This window comes from Hippoglossus stenolepis, chromosome 7 (genome assembly GCF_022539355.2).
Source record: "Hippoglossus stenolepis isolate QCI-W04-F060 chromosome 7, HSTE1.2, whole genome shotgun sequence".
In the NCBI taxonomy this organism is placed as follows: Eukaryota; Metazoa; Chordata; class Actinopteri; order Pleuronectiformes; family Pleuronectidae; genus Hippoglossus; species Hippoglossus stenolepis.
The window spans coordinates 21,221,145-21,235,677 of NC_061489.1; the positions used below are offsets into that span (position 1 = coordinate 21,221,145).

Below are 14,533 nucleotides of genomic sequence, written 5' to 3' on the forward strand. Positions count from 1 at the left end.
TAACACATGAAAAGATAAATTTAACTATTCAAATGAAGGACACATTTTTTTTTTAATACAGTTTAGAGTTTTTTAATAAGATTTGTTATTATCTTATCAATACATTTCTTACACAAATGTAATTTCCTAAAACAAATCCTTTTTTTCTGGATTATTTGAACGAGACAACACTAATATCTGAATAAAATCACAATCTCTTTATAAGTACATATGCACTTTAATTCCAGTTTGACCACTTGTGTGTTAATCCTTTTCTGGTTCATTGTTTTTTTAATGTATTTTTATTATAACATGAAGTCATTGTCTGTAATATATTTGAAGTTGAATAGTTTAAGATAAATTTCACTGCAGCTTCATAACATCTTAATTGTTAAATATATCAGTTATTTATTGAGTCAAGCTCATATGTGTGGATTTCTCTGAAATGCACCTTTAATGATGTTTTTGGTGAATGATGCAATCAAATCACAAAATACAAGACAAATACACCAACCTTTATTTGCTCAAAATAGATTTATTCAAAACCAGTTTCTCATTTAAGATTTCAAACTTCTTTATGTTATTTACATGAAAAATCATGTCAAAAACACTTATCTATGTTTTCCCTTTACATTTTTTTTCATTTTATAATTTCTAAAGGAGTAAAATAAAATAAAATGGAAACAAGACTTTACAAAGAGGACTTTAAAAATGGTATGCTGCTCTTCAACAAACACAAAACCGACAAACACCAAAACCAAACACCTGCTTGTGACAGACACTTTTTTCTGATCAGTTGAAAGGGTTTCAAAGAACAGGAAACAGGTGCATGATATCCTTTAGTTTGTTTCAACTCTCTCTCATTGTCGCTTGCAGCTGCTCATGTCTCTACAGGCTAACAGTAATACTTACAAATGTTGTGTAATATTGGAACTGAGTATTCAAAATACTTTGGTTCACAAATCCTGGACTTGTTTCAATCTGTTTGGAACTGACTGTCCAAGGATTTACCTTGAAGATGGTGGGTAAAGATCAGACAATATAAACCATGAGACAATGTTTTGTTAACATTACCAATGTCACCACACCATTTCCTAACAGTTCCAAATTTAGCAAGGCTGCTTTGCGGCAAACTGATTTTCAAAGTATTCAAGTCCCACAATTTGTCTCGTATAGCCAACATTGTCATGTAGTTATATTATCCAAAGAAATATTTTCATATTTCATCGTTAAATATAGCTCCATAAAGAGGACATACAGCAAACAGCCAAAGCATTAAAACCTGACAGCTGAATATCTAGTTACAGTGACAGCCGTCAAGAAGTGGGATGTATTAGGCAGCGAGTGAACACTCAGTTCTTGAAGTTGATTAATGTTTTCTTTTTCATCATTTTGACGGCCTGATGTGTGTGAATAATTTACCTGCAGAAGAAATAGCACCAGGAGGGACTATGAGAAGAAAAGCAAGCCAGCTAGAACAGTGCAAAGCTCTGGGTGATGTTCTGCTGGGAAAACTTAGGTCCTGGTATTCAGGTAGACTTTAGTTTGACATGTACCACTTACCTAAACATTGTTGCAGGCAGCATTCCCTGGTGGCAGTGGTCTCCCTCACCAGGGGAATGTGCCCTGGCACACAACAATCATCACAAAGTTCAAGGTGTTGACTTGGTCTCCAAAATCCCTGGATTTCTATCCAATCAAGCAACTGTGGGACGTCATGAAAAGAAAAATCCATGAAAATGAAACTATCTGATGCTGCCGATGGGCGGCTGTGGATCAGGAGGTCGGTAGTTCAATCTCCAGCACCTCCAGTCTGCATGAGGAAGTGTCCTTGAGCAAGATACTGAGCCCCAAATTGCCTCTGATGGCTGTGCTGAAGGTGTATGAATGAGGTTTGATTTAAAACAACATTGTGTACAGAAGTGCTGTGCCAATGTGAATGGGTGAATGTAACTTGTGCTGTAAAGCGCTATGAAAGAAAAAGCCCTGGTGGAAGCCTTGCATCGATGGATCAAAGCTGTTTTGGCTCCACAAAGGGGACCGTCACAATAAGAGGCAAGTGGTTGTCTGAGTTTATGTTTATATTGTGGATGGCTGTGCATCTTATGTTCTATTTCACGTATCTAGAAACCACAGATTTGCAAAGTTGAGACTTGGTATTCCTCTGACTAATGAAGTTAACAGATTCAAAAGACATCAAGACTATTTAATTACAGCTAACTTTGATTTCTTCAGTTTCACAGAGTACTTGCTTTGTTAGTCATTTTTAAACTTGTTGACTCAAAAGGTCTGAAAACATAGAGGCTGCACCAGCGAGCTGGTTCATATGAAATAGTCATATCTTGTAAGCTGATGTGGGCAATAATAAAAACTTAAATTGATCATTACATCAATGATGCTATTTAAAATGGCATATGCCTGTGTGAATGACATTTCATTGTTTTGGGCCACTTGTATTTACTCAGCAGCAGTGAAGATGTCATTAATCTGCATTAATCTGAATGGAGCAGTTGGTGAAAACTAGTGCGCAGGATGGCAGCAGGACGGCCAGTGAGCGACGCAGACTTGGAATAGGATCATTCACATCCTGTGCCTTGTTGTCATCATTGCTGCTTTCTTCACCTGCAGCTTCCTCACCTTCCTGCTCTTCCTCACCACCACCCTCCCCTTCCACCACTGGTGGACCCTGCCGGGGCTGGAAGGTCACGTCCAAAAACTCCAGCTGGCGAAGTCCCCGGAGCATCCGGCAGCTCCGGACTATCTGCATCTCGCTGAGGGTGCATGCCCACAGGCACAGGCGCTTCAGGTCCTTCAGACGGCTGGCACAGAGCAGGCCCGGCCCCACCTCTTTACCACCCAGGCTCAGTTCCTCCAGTCCGAGCCATCCTGCCCCTAAACCCAGGGAGGCCATCTGTAACTGGTAGCCCTGCCGCCCAGTGATGCCTATTTCCAGAAACTTGAGCCTGGAGAGCCCTTCGACACCACAGACGCCGTCCTTGGCAGCACAGCTCCTGAGCCCATTGGCAGTCACGCGAAACGTGTCACGCAGCTCCAGTCGATGGAGCCTCTCCCATGATATCAGACTCTGCAGGTGCTGGTCCGTGAAAGAGGGCACATTGTTAAGGACTAAGGTCTCAATAGGAATCCCTGATGGAGAGCCAAGCTTTTTTCCTTTCTTATCCTGTCCCTGCCGTTGAGCACCAACACTGGATGTGGCTTCTGCTCTTTCTTGGGCAGGTGAAGAAGGCAGTGCCTGGTTGAAAAAGCTGCGAGGCAGCTCACAACCACGCAGCTCCAGCACCTTTAAAGATGGAGGTAGGACCTGGCAGCTGGACAGGCTTCTCAGGTCTGCGTGCAGAAGGTAGAGTTTACTCAGCCGAGGGCACTTTGTGGACAAAGCTTTGAGCCAAGACTCAGAGAGAAAGGTGCCGCCTCGGGCCGAGAGCAGCAAACCACGCAACCGTAGGCACCTTAGTCCACAACCAAGATACTGACGCAGCAGGACCCAAAGAATACGGGACGTCACCTTACACACAGTGGACAGTCCATGAATATGTGTGTGTATTGAGAGTGGAGAGTGGGAGGCAAAACAGAGAATATGTCAATAATTTCACAGACACACACAATCCATCTGTTATAGTGTTTACTTCAAAAGAGGCTTAGGGCAAGATGCACACTAAGGTATTTCAAAGTGATTACAAATACTGCATTAAACATTACATTTCACAATTAAACATTAAAGATTATTTGAAATCATTTGATAAAACACACAAGAGATATAAATACATGACAGGAGGAGATGTAACTGCATGGAAATCAACTCTGTGGTGCAGAGAGTGTAGCTAAATGTCTCAATGTTTAGTCTGGACCATGGAAATCATAAGCGAAGCCGCAAGAAAACCAGACATGAAAGGCCTGAGAGGATTTGTGTCGTCAAAGAAGGTCACAGACATAATTTATGTAAGAGTCCTCCAACTCTTTTATACAACCGGAAAACAGAAACCTGAACATTTAAGTAATGTATTCAGGATCCTTGTTTTTGTTTGTAAGGTTGTTTGTGTTGTACACACTATAAAGATTATACAGGACCGATCAAAACTAAGAACGTAGCGTAAAGGTCATCAAAATGTAAATGTCAGTTTTGATGCGTGTCAATTTTAAATATTCACAGCCTTAAACAGACAGGACTCCCATGATTCTTGGAGGCTTTGTTGTCATTGATTTATTGTGAGCGACAAAGTTGAACCCAGTGGTTCTGATTACTCAAGGATTCTGGACTTAAAGGCTTTCAGTCACTCTCGGGTTTTCTTCTTTATCACCAACTAAAATGGGGAAGTTGTTGCAGCATCTGGTCTCGTGTAATACATGTGTCTATTGTTTAGTGGCTGTGTCTAAACACCATGATGTATGACAGGATCAATGAAAAGACCACACTGTCAGTAACTTACTCCTTTCCAGGCAGTCAGGTCGACAAACCTCCACAGTCGCTGGTCTTTAACGAGGCGTTTCCATCTCTTACATACTCTGGTGAAGTAAACACAACAAACAACTTCATCATGTGACTGGAGTCGGAACAAAGACAAAAGGTGGCAGGTTTCTGTCTAACAGGACGAATGGCTGGTTGAAAAAGGGGAAAAGCCTGTGACAGCAGGGTTACATGTGTCTCACCGTCCAGCTCGGACGAGTTCCCTCACGCTCAGGAACGACAGCACGTCTATCAGGATGTTTTCGGGGAAGTAGTCCAGGTTACAGCTTTTAAATTCTTCCATTTTGTAAACAAAACTCCTCCAAACCCCTCGACACGGCACTAATAACGCGGCGCACCGCGGTTGCGCACAAACCAACGATTCCCCCGGAAACAGCTACCCGGTGACTCTTGGCCCTACCGGAAATAACCGGATGAATTAAATATATTTGTTTTATTCCGCAACGTGACGCGTGTGCATTCAAATCTAAAGCATTCGTGTTTAATGTAAACACAGTGTTAATATATGACAATAATAATGTGCCAGCGCTTCTTTTAAAACACCCTGGTGTGAATGGTGAGTGTTGGGAAAGACATCATAGAACAAACATCATCTTTATATGAACTACTGAAGAGAAACAGGAAGAAAATAAAAAAAATATTTAATTTATATTTTGTTTTGTTTTTCTGCTGCCAATCTACTGCTCCACACTCCAGTCCAGAAGGTGGTGGTAATGCGCCTATAAGCTGGTTTGCCATCCGCTAATTCACATAATATTAATAAATATTATTATAAAATGAAGAACATCATTAAAGAGAGGTTGAAAGGAAAGGTGGCAGAAGCAATGGGAGGAAGAAATAGGAAAGGACGATGGATTTACCAAATCCAAATTTTTTGCAAAAAATAGGAAAGAAATGATACAGGAAAATGTGATTATTGTGGGCAAGAGGAAACAGTTCATCATGTCACTGTCAAGAAATATGAGCAAGAAAGAAATCAGCTAATTGTAAACCTTGGCAAGATTAAAGTACATTTTGATTTAAGAGACGTCCTGTTACTGAATACTTTTTCATTATCTAAGAAAAACGTTGTTTTTTATCTCAATAGAATAGATTATATAGTTATGTTTTTTATTTTCTAGTAGTATCTCTAGTTTTATATGTTAAATTTTATTCTTGCACTATTTTCACCTTTTTTTTAAAAAACACACTTGCATCTGCTGTACCATAATTTTACAGGCTATGTAATGTCTATCTCTCTCTCTTTCTATCTATCTATCTATCTATCTATCTATCTATCTATCTATCTATCTATCTATCTATCTATCTATCTATCTATCTATCTATCTATCTATCTATCTATCTATCTATCTATCTATCTCTCCTGATGCACACTCCACACCAGTTGGTGGCAGTAATGCTCCCAAATCCTTGTTGACCAACCTCCAGTAAAACCCCAAAGGAAGAATAAGTAGACGTTGGTGACGTCAACAGTCCACTGCGCCTGCGCGGATTACCGGACAAGATGGCGACCAGCAATGGTGGAGGAATGGAAGTGGATGGGGCAGGCGAGTATTTCTCACTTATCTCCCTGTTTCTGCCTGACACCGACACGAAGCCGTGCGCAGACGGAGACATGTTTTGCACAGCAGTGTTTCCCGAGGCCGTTAGCGCCGATCTGTCGGTGGAGGCCGCGGGCGGGCCGGTGTGAGCGCGTCTGACGTGAAGCAAATCTCATGTAAAAATGTGTCAACAAATGAATCACGTTGGATGTGAGATCGGTTCTTTTCTCGTGTGTCTCAACGGTTTGTGTCGGTGAAATCCACCTGAATCCATCCGCACACGTGGGTTCACATATAAACTCTTATTACTGAGCTACAACAATGACCACATGTCAAAAATACAGATGTTGAACCAAAGTACCAGCACATCTGCACCGTTCATTGTCTAAACATCCACCCAGACATGTTTCAAGATGTATAAACTGTTAGTTACTCGTGTCTGACCAGGTTTTCTACATTAAACCCTAATGCTGGCTGATGTGGTCAAAAATATATTGAGATAAACAAGTTCATCAGTCGATATCGACAATTGTCTTGATAAATTAAATTTTAAGTTTAAAGACAGAGGTTTGCTCCTGAGTGAAGGTTGTGGTTTTAAACTCTTCATGATCAGAGGATGACAAACAATTAATACATGTGAGGTGGATTCATTATGTGCACCTCACTGTGCTCAAAGCATAAGCAACATAGTTCTTGTTATATTGTTATTGATGAACATTATATTGATGTTTTATTGTCCAGCCATAGTATCGTATTTTAAATCCTTTAATTCACCTCTATTCATTTTCTCTCCCGAGTTCATTTTAACAGTTTACATGATGGACACAAGATCTTTTACTTCATTATAAAGTCCTTTCCTCCTCTGTAAGAGTCCTACTGGTCCACAAGAAGCTGCACATTAGTGGGAATTTCAATAAATTGTATCCGGCTAAATAACACAAACACATCTCTGTTTAATGTGACACTGTTCAACAGTGTCACAAACTACATCCTCCAGAATCATCAACCTAAAGAATTAATCAAGTGTTAACAACATTTTGTCAACAAAATCTATGAATTGACTTTTGCATTATCGCAGTTGCTGTATTGTTAAAGTCATTTTTGTGTGTTTGTCTGTGTGACTGTAGCCAGCCCCAGTGTTATGGCCGCAGGAGTCACCGGGAGCGTTTCTGTGGCCTTACATCCTCTGGTTATCCTCAACATATCCGACCACTGGATACGTATCCGCTCACAAGAGGGACAACCAATGCAGGGTATGTATGAGAATGCTCTGCAGGAATAACAGCACATCTTAAACCAGTGCATAGCTCATCACATGTTCTGTAACTGAATGTAATGAAACAGATCATTTTGTTCTCTCTCCTGCTCAGTGATCGGGGCCCTGATAGGGAAGCAGGAGGGTAGAAACATTGAGGTGATGAACTCCTTTGAGTTGCTGTCTCAAACCATAGATGAACGAGTGCATATTGACAAGGAGTATTACTACACCAAGGAAGAACAATGTAAGTGCTGTGTATGTGTCAAGGGCAAGAATGCGCTTCTGTTATGTGTGTTTACTGTATTTTCTGCATAACGTTTATAAAACACAGGACATCAGCAAGATACTTATCGATCAGTTATTGATAAATAAGTATCAGTGAAATGTGGCTGTAATTCTTCTGTAACATTTAATGTGATCTCTCAGTCAAACAGGTTTTCAAAGAAATGGAGTTCTTGGGTTGGTACACCACGGGCGGTCCTCCTGACCAGTCCGACATCCACATCCACAAGCAGGTAGGAAAAATTTACAGCTACAACATGTACAGTAAATATGAATGAAGGCAGAAGATGAACAACCTGAGATCATCACATTTTCAGTCAGTGGCACGTGGCTCGATTATTTGAAGTTGTGCTCAGCACCTGTTCTTACGGTTGTTTCCTTCTCCTCTCTCAGGTGTGTGAGATCATTGAGAGCCCTCTCTTCCTCAAACTCAACCCGCTGACCAAACACACCGACGTGAGTTTCCCTGCATTTTAATTCCCTTCAAGAATTCAACAACTGCCCGATTATGTTCCGCATTCAGATACAGCTGCTCGAAAACAACATGTCCTGTCTTCTTTCAGCTGCCTGTTAGTGTTTATGAATCTGTGATTGACATCATCAATGGCGAGGTACGATATATATATATACAATATCATACATTTTTTTCTTATGCAGTAACCGGTTTTCTCTGAGCAATTAGCTTTATCTCGTGTGGGTTTTATTTCTGCCCAGGCGACCATGTTGTTTGCTGAGCTGACGTACACTCTGGCCACAGAGGAAGCGGAGAGAATCGGTGTTGACCACGTAGCTCGAATGACGGCCACCGGCACAGGAGAAAACTCCACAGGTTTGTCGACAGAATTGTAACCACAGCTCTGCTGCTTTAAATGTTAATGACAGTGAGTGAGCTCACTTTCTCTCCAGTGTCCTGTTGGAAACCTTCTCTCTAGTTTATAAAGCCGCCTGTTTGTAGGACTGTTTATTTAACAGTTACCAGTAAAAGCCCTTATCTCCGCTCTTATCTCAGACTTATGACAAATCCAAATCAAAAGGTTATTACAGCCTTTACTTACAATGTCTTACAATAAGCATTCTTGAAATGTCATTAGTGATACTGAAATCACAGGAGCCCAGGCTCTGAGGCAGTGACAGATTCTGGGGTTTAGTTTGTATAAGGTCTAATTCTTCAGGTCGTACTGAATGAATTTTAATAATTGTAGATCATTTTGAAGCACATTACAAGCACCCTTATTCCATTCAAATAAATAATCAGAAGCACATTATGTTATACTTAACATAAAAATATTTTTAAGTCATTGAAAATGAATTCTGCTTGAAAATGTTTTTAACTGGTGTTTCTTTATGTCCGTTAGTCGCTGAACACCTCATAGCCCAGCACAGTGCGATAAAGATGCTCCATAGTCGGGTGAGGATCATTCTCGAGTACGTCAAAGCCGTGGAATCAGGTGAGTGGACTGACGAGGTTTTTTAATGATGCACTGAGAGCAAAGAATGTGGAAATATGTCTGGAAAACAGCTGTTTCTAAATGAGATGGTTCCTTTCATCACTTTTACACCATTCAGTGAGGCCCCTCTTTGAACGCAGCACCATAATTACCAGCTCCAGTTTGATGGCATCATCTCAGCTCTTTTTTTATTGTCCCTACATAACAAGTTCTGTTTTTTCTCTCCCCCTTCTGCCTTCATGTCCTGTAGGAGAGGTGCCATTCAACCATGAGATCCTTCGAGAAGCAAACGCCCTGTGTCATAGACTGCCCGTCCTCAGCACCATCAAATTTAAAACTGACTTCTACGATGTAAGCAAGCTTTTAGTCTCACCTACACATTTAATGACTGTTTTTTTATTAGATTGTTTTTATCAAAATATCAGATTTTAAGACTTAGATGATGCTGGTGAAGATGATGACTTGGTATCTGCCGTGCTTTTGGCGATAAGGGCCAGTGTTGATATGCTTTAAACAAAAACATGTGCTTTCCATAGTGGAATTTATGCGTCATGTCCTGCCTCCTGCAGCTCGACCCAGCAGCCACCGCTCCCCTGATTGTTCTGGATATTTTCCCGTCTATCTCCTGCTGCATTCTTCATATGTGAAAAGCAAACGGAGAAAGAAAATGTCCTGAAAATTGGGTCCGGACATTTTGCAGAGTTCTTGTCTGAAAACAGTTTATTACACTCAGCCTCAGGCCCATTTATTCTGACTGAAAATAGAAATCCTTTGAAACAGATATATTGTTTCTGAGTCTGAATATTGTCTTGAAATAAATGTACTCTGCTCCGTTTGGTCTAGGTAAAGACAAGACAGTAGTTTGAGATGAGAGGATTGTAGTGAATCCTGATAACAAATGCTTTCTGTAACTGTGCCTCTGTTTTCCCTGCAGCAATGTAATGACGTGGGCCTCATGGCCTACTTAGGAACCATCACCAAGACCTGCAACAGTATGAACCAGTTCATCAACAAGTTCAACGTCCTGTACGACAGACAGGGCATCGGCCGGAGGATGAGAGGACTCTTCTTTTGAGCTGGCGCTCAGCTGAGCCAGAGACAAACAAGCACTGCAGTTTAATTTCTCTGTTTTGTCTTTTTATTTTCTTTTTGGTTTGTTTGTATTTTGGTTAGCTAAGACAAATTCATAAACCAACAGTAGCTTTTCAAACCAGTTTACCATTTTCAGTTACAACCACGAGTGTATCCAAAAGCACTTAATTACACCGATCAGTAAGAGATTTGTACAAAACTCTCGGGTCAACACAGAAATGAATCCACTGTACATGATCGTTATATTATTTTACCCTGTTTGTTTTATCGTTTCTGTTTGTAATAAATGATCTGCTGATTTTCTTCATGGGACTTTAATTTGTCTTCTTCCTGAATTTAAATGATTACAACAGCGTAGACATCACAGAACACGGCTCGTAAAAATGTCAGACCTGCACTTTTAAATGAGCCTGTGAAGGTAACTGTATGTGGAGCGCTGCTTTAGCTTCAGGTTTATTGTTAGGAGTGTTTGCAGTTAGCTGGTCCCTTGAAGTGTGTTCCCGCTGTGCGATCGCCTCGGGACATTCTGGAATGATGGGCATACGCAGCAGGAAGAGGGGGGGGCAGGGGAGTTATGGCTGCCGAGTCAGAGGTCTAACTGGAGTCAGCATTTACATGAGCCAGAGGTAATGACCCCCTGTGTTCTACACGTCGACTTTACTGGTCTGCTCCTACCTGCCATGTGGCAACAGCTTCCTCTTTGGGTTTTCATGCAGTGTTGTAAAAACATATTCAAAGACCAAATACTTCTCGGGACAGTTTTGTAACATTTTATTTGTCATTACTCTAAAATACATCATTTGCATTACATGCTTGTGTTGACTGCTTCTTTACATGCTCACAGTTAATATGTCAAGTCACTTTATTGAGGTTCAAACAAATATTGCAACTTATCAATGCTTTTGCTTTTTCTGTGACGGTGCAGTCGCAGGGAAGCTGCAAGATAAAAACGCCAAAATGTGGATATTGTGCAACTTAAATGTTTTCAATTAAAAGTCTTGTGTTTCCTCCGACACCTCCCAGATGTTTTACTGGCTGGACTCCACAGCCTCATCAGCAGGCTCAGCAGGATCCACAGGCTCGGGGTACTTGAAGCGGACCGGGTCGTACAGCTCATCCCTGGGGTCGTAGGGCATAGGGTAGTAAGGGTAAGGGTAGAATTTTGATTTCTTCTCGATGGGTGCAGGAGGTGCTGGTTCCTCCTCCTTCTCCTCCATAGCTGGTGGTGGTGGTGGGACCAAACCCTTCCCTTTCATCGTCATTGGTGGGTTGTCAACCAGGCAGTCAGGGTCCCAGTAGGGGTCACAGTCGTACTCCATGCCCTTGAAGGTGCGGACGGGGGCAGGGGCAGGGGCAGACTTCTTGACAAGGACCGGTGGAGGCGGAGGTAGGACAAACTTCTTCGGTGAAGGTGGAAGAGGTTGAAGCACTGCCACAGGGCCGGGTGCAGCCTTCTGAGGGGTGCAGTGGGGGTGGTAGCGGGGGTCACAGAGCACTGGAATGGCGCCGCTGGGCAGGTAGACGATGTGGGGCTTGCAGAGCGGGTCCTTTTTATTGCACAGATAGAGCACATCGGCCTGGGAGATAGATGGAGCAGGGGGGAGAGGAGGGAGGGTCACTGGGGGCGCGGTGGGTCTCGGGACCCCTTTCATCGAAGGTGGAGGAGGAACAGGTTTGCACTTCTTGTCTGTAGCTGGGTCGCACATGACCATCGGCACCCCCAGCTTGTTCTGGTAATAGGAGGCATTGGGGCCGTAGGTCTGCTCCAGGTACCTCATCTGCTGGTAGAGCATCCGCAGTTTGTCGATCTCATAGAGCTGAGAGGTGGAGCAAACAGAGACAGTGAAACCATAAGGAAAACACACTCATTTGTAATAATAATAAATAAAAACAACAATCAATTCACCTGTAGAGAGTAAAAAGATTAAATATACCAGTGATTTCCATATTTTACAACTTTGTTTTCATTTGTTTATTTAAGCAGAAAAATTATATAAAATCCAATTTTAAAATGTGAGGTCAGGACCATTTTTAGCTAAAAAACTTCAGTCACAGTTTCCTTAAATGTGTGAGCAGTTAAAATCTGGACATCATCTTTAGTGTTGTGTACATGTGACAGCCTTCTTACTCTGTTAATGTTATCTGCAGTTATTGTTGTTATAGTGTTTAATCCAAAATAAAAATATGATTGAGGAAATCTTCACCTAATGTAATAATGAGAGTAAATATAGTTACAGTTTCTGAATTTACAGGGATATGGAGTCACATAAATCTCCTTTGAATGTGCAGTGAGGTGTCTGTGCAAAAGACTTTCTTCTTTTCTCCTTATTACAGAAGTCAGGCAACTAGAATGAGAAGTTTGAAGCCCAGTGGTGGTGTGTCCACTTGTCCATAGCACCATATCCTGACATGAAGCCTGTAGACTTTTCCCCCAAAGAGTTGGTGTCTTACCCCCTCAGTGTGTCCGATGCTGCTGTAGTATCTGTAATAAGCCTGGAAGTCGGGGTTTCCTCGGTGCCATCTCGGGTCCACGTTGCGTTTGGATCTGGAGTGAGTCAGGAAGCTGTTTGCTTGCTCTGAGGCGATGTTAACGTGACTGACAGGAACCATCTCTGTTGACACAAGAGTTGATAACCTTTCAGTTACTGCTGCACAAAAGGACAAACACTTGACTTTTAAACTGAAAAGATTTTAAACTCAGCAGTTACCTTCCTGCTTGATGGAGTTCAGTAATGATTTGGCCTCTATCAGCCCTGGAAGAGGAAACAAAACATGTGTTAGCTGTTAATGTCCCAAAATCATGAGACATTTGCTTTTCAGCAGTTGTACAATAGAGAATCAGACACTGACCTGGGAGCAGCATCAGACAGCAGAGAGCCCCCCCCAGCCATAATGTCGAAATCATCTTGAACCACTGATACAGGAAAAAAATGTTGCTTGAGAAAAGACGTTATGTTGACACAAAATCCTTGTTTTTTTATTATTAAAGTATAAATTAGCCATGTAAAAGTTTTAAAAGGTGTAAAGGCACATTTTAGTTTTTTTTAACTCAAACTGAGGCTGTGTAAGATTTAACAAAAGTGTTCTACACAACAGAAAAATGACTAATTGATTTTTAGATGTCTCCAGGTTTATCTACCATCCCGTCAGGTTCCTATGAATTGTGATAATAAGCAGTTGCACCATGTTAACTGACTACCATCCAGTTTCTAGTTCATGATGCTGAACACCTCGGTCCCATCCGTCCGTGTGTCACTCACCTGGCTCAGGAGGCTGTGTTCACTGGACCAACAGGAATGAGTGGGTTAAATACAGAAGCCAGTGTCAGTCACACTGACACATTATCTCCTGTCCAATGGGATTTCACCGAACCTGAGACCAAGCTCTGGTCTCCGCCTCTCTCTTTAATACTGTTTAATATGAGGCCCTCTGGCGCCAATTCAGAATAAAAAAGCCCCTGGACTTTAGCAGCAGAGTCATAAAGAAAACAGACTTCAAATGGAAACTCCCCCATTAAGTCTAAGAGGAAAGCATCACCTGCTGGGACGACTGCAACCGTGGGGAAAATGCTGCCGACTAACACAATATCTCAGCCAAACAAAAAAACCAGCAAAGCATCATAGATGACAACTCACACAATCTAGACTTTGACATGAGTCGTAACGAGGATTCTGAAACGCTCACAGCTCCTGAAGCTGGTTGTTCTTTTACCCAGAGAACACCTGCTTTAACAACGAGTGGCTATCACCTTCTTTTGGTCTGAACATGTCCACGATAAAAAATCTGAAGTGCTTAAATTTAAACCGCATTCTTACAGGAGGCCGTCATACAGGATATGTGACATGTCGTAACATCACTGCATGTGATGCACGGCCCCTGGGGTCCCATTCAACTCCTTTAAAAAGTATTTTAAACATGATACATGCTGCTAACATGTACAGGACGTGAGTACAACAAAGGCAGTTTTTACATTTGGACTTTAATATCATTGTTTTCGTTACTGATCAATCAACACAATTCTCTTATTTGATGCACCGTGATGTTGCATCATCTAAAAAACAAACTAGATTCAATAACACCAGCCACTAAATACGTGGTTTTCTCATCAAGATCCATAATTATTTCCAGACAAATTGGTGAAACTGTAAAAAACCCCAAAAAACTATCCTGTGATGTTAAAGTAATAAAAACTGGGGAAAAAATTACATCCGGCCCCAAAATTTAATGGGTGTTTTCTTGGCTTCCTTCCACCAAGTTTAGTGGAAATCTTTCTGGTAGTTTTTGTGTGATCCTGCTAATGAACAAACAGACGGGGTTAAAACAGCACCTCCTCAATGGAGTGTCTCCATCTTGATAGACAATAAAATCCTACATGTACATTAATGCATCAGCAATAATTCAGTACAATGGAATAAGCCCAATAATGACAAGCACTTTCTATGCACAG

General features: G+C 41.5%; 3 protein-coding genes across 3 annotated transcripts; 1 reads left to right on the plus strand and 2 right to left on the minus strand.

Moving 5' to 3' along the window:
- Positions 1-494: 494 nt before the first annotated feature.
- LOC118112452 (F-box/LRR-repeat protein 12) lies at positions 495-4,838 on the minus strand. Its single transcript, XM_035161781.1, has 3 exons — positions 4,648-4,838; positions 4,428-4,503; positions 495-3,505 (listed from the first exon to the last, which is right to left on the minus strand). Exons 1-3 carry the CDS (start codon positions 4,746-4,748, stop codon positions 2,462-2,464), a joined length of 1,221 nt encoding a protein of 406 aa, XP_035017672.1. The 5' UTR covers positions 4,749-4,838; the 3' UTR covers positions 495-2,461.
- Positions 4,839-5,879: 1,041 nt separating this feature from the next.
- Positions 5,880-10,393, plus strand: cops6 (COP9 signalosome subunit 6). Its single transcript, XM_035162235.2, has 10 exons — positions 5,880-6,012; positions 7,134-7,259; positions 7,377-7,508; positions 7,691-7,779; positions 7,940-8,002; positions 8,110-8,157; positions 8,261-8,375; positions 8,902-8,994; positions 9,245-9,345; positions 9,929-10,393. Exons 1-10 carry the CDS (start codon positions 5,970-5,972, stop codon positions 10,067-10,069), a joined length of 951 nt encoding a protein of 316 aa, XP_035018126.1. The 5' UTR covers positions 5,880-5,969; the 3' UTR covers positions 10,070-10,393.
- Positions 10,394-10,885: 492 nt separating this feature from the next.
- Positions 10,886-12,991, minus strand: LOC118112715 (formin-like protein 3). The gene is made up of 4 exons (XM_035162234.2): positions 12,937-12,991; positions 12,795-12,839; positions 12,538-12,698; positions 10,886-11,903 (listed from the first exon to the last, which is right to left on the minus strand). The coding sequence occupies exons 1-4, from the start codon at positions 12,989-12,991 to the stop codon at positions 11,115-11,117; spliced, it is 1,050 nt and encodes a 349-aa protein (XP_035018125.2). The 3' UTR covers positions 10,886-11,114.
- Between the last annotated feature and the right edge of the window lie 1,542 nt (positions 12,992-14,533).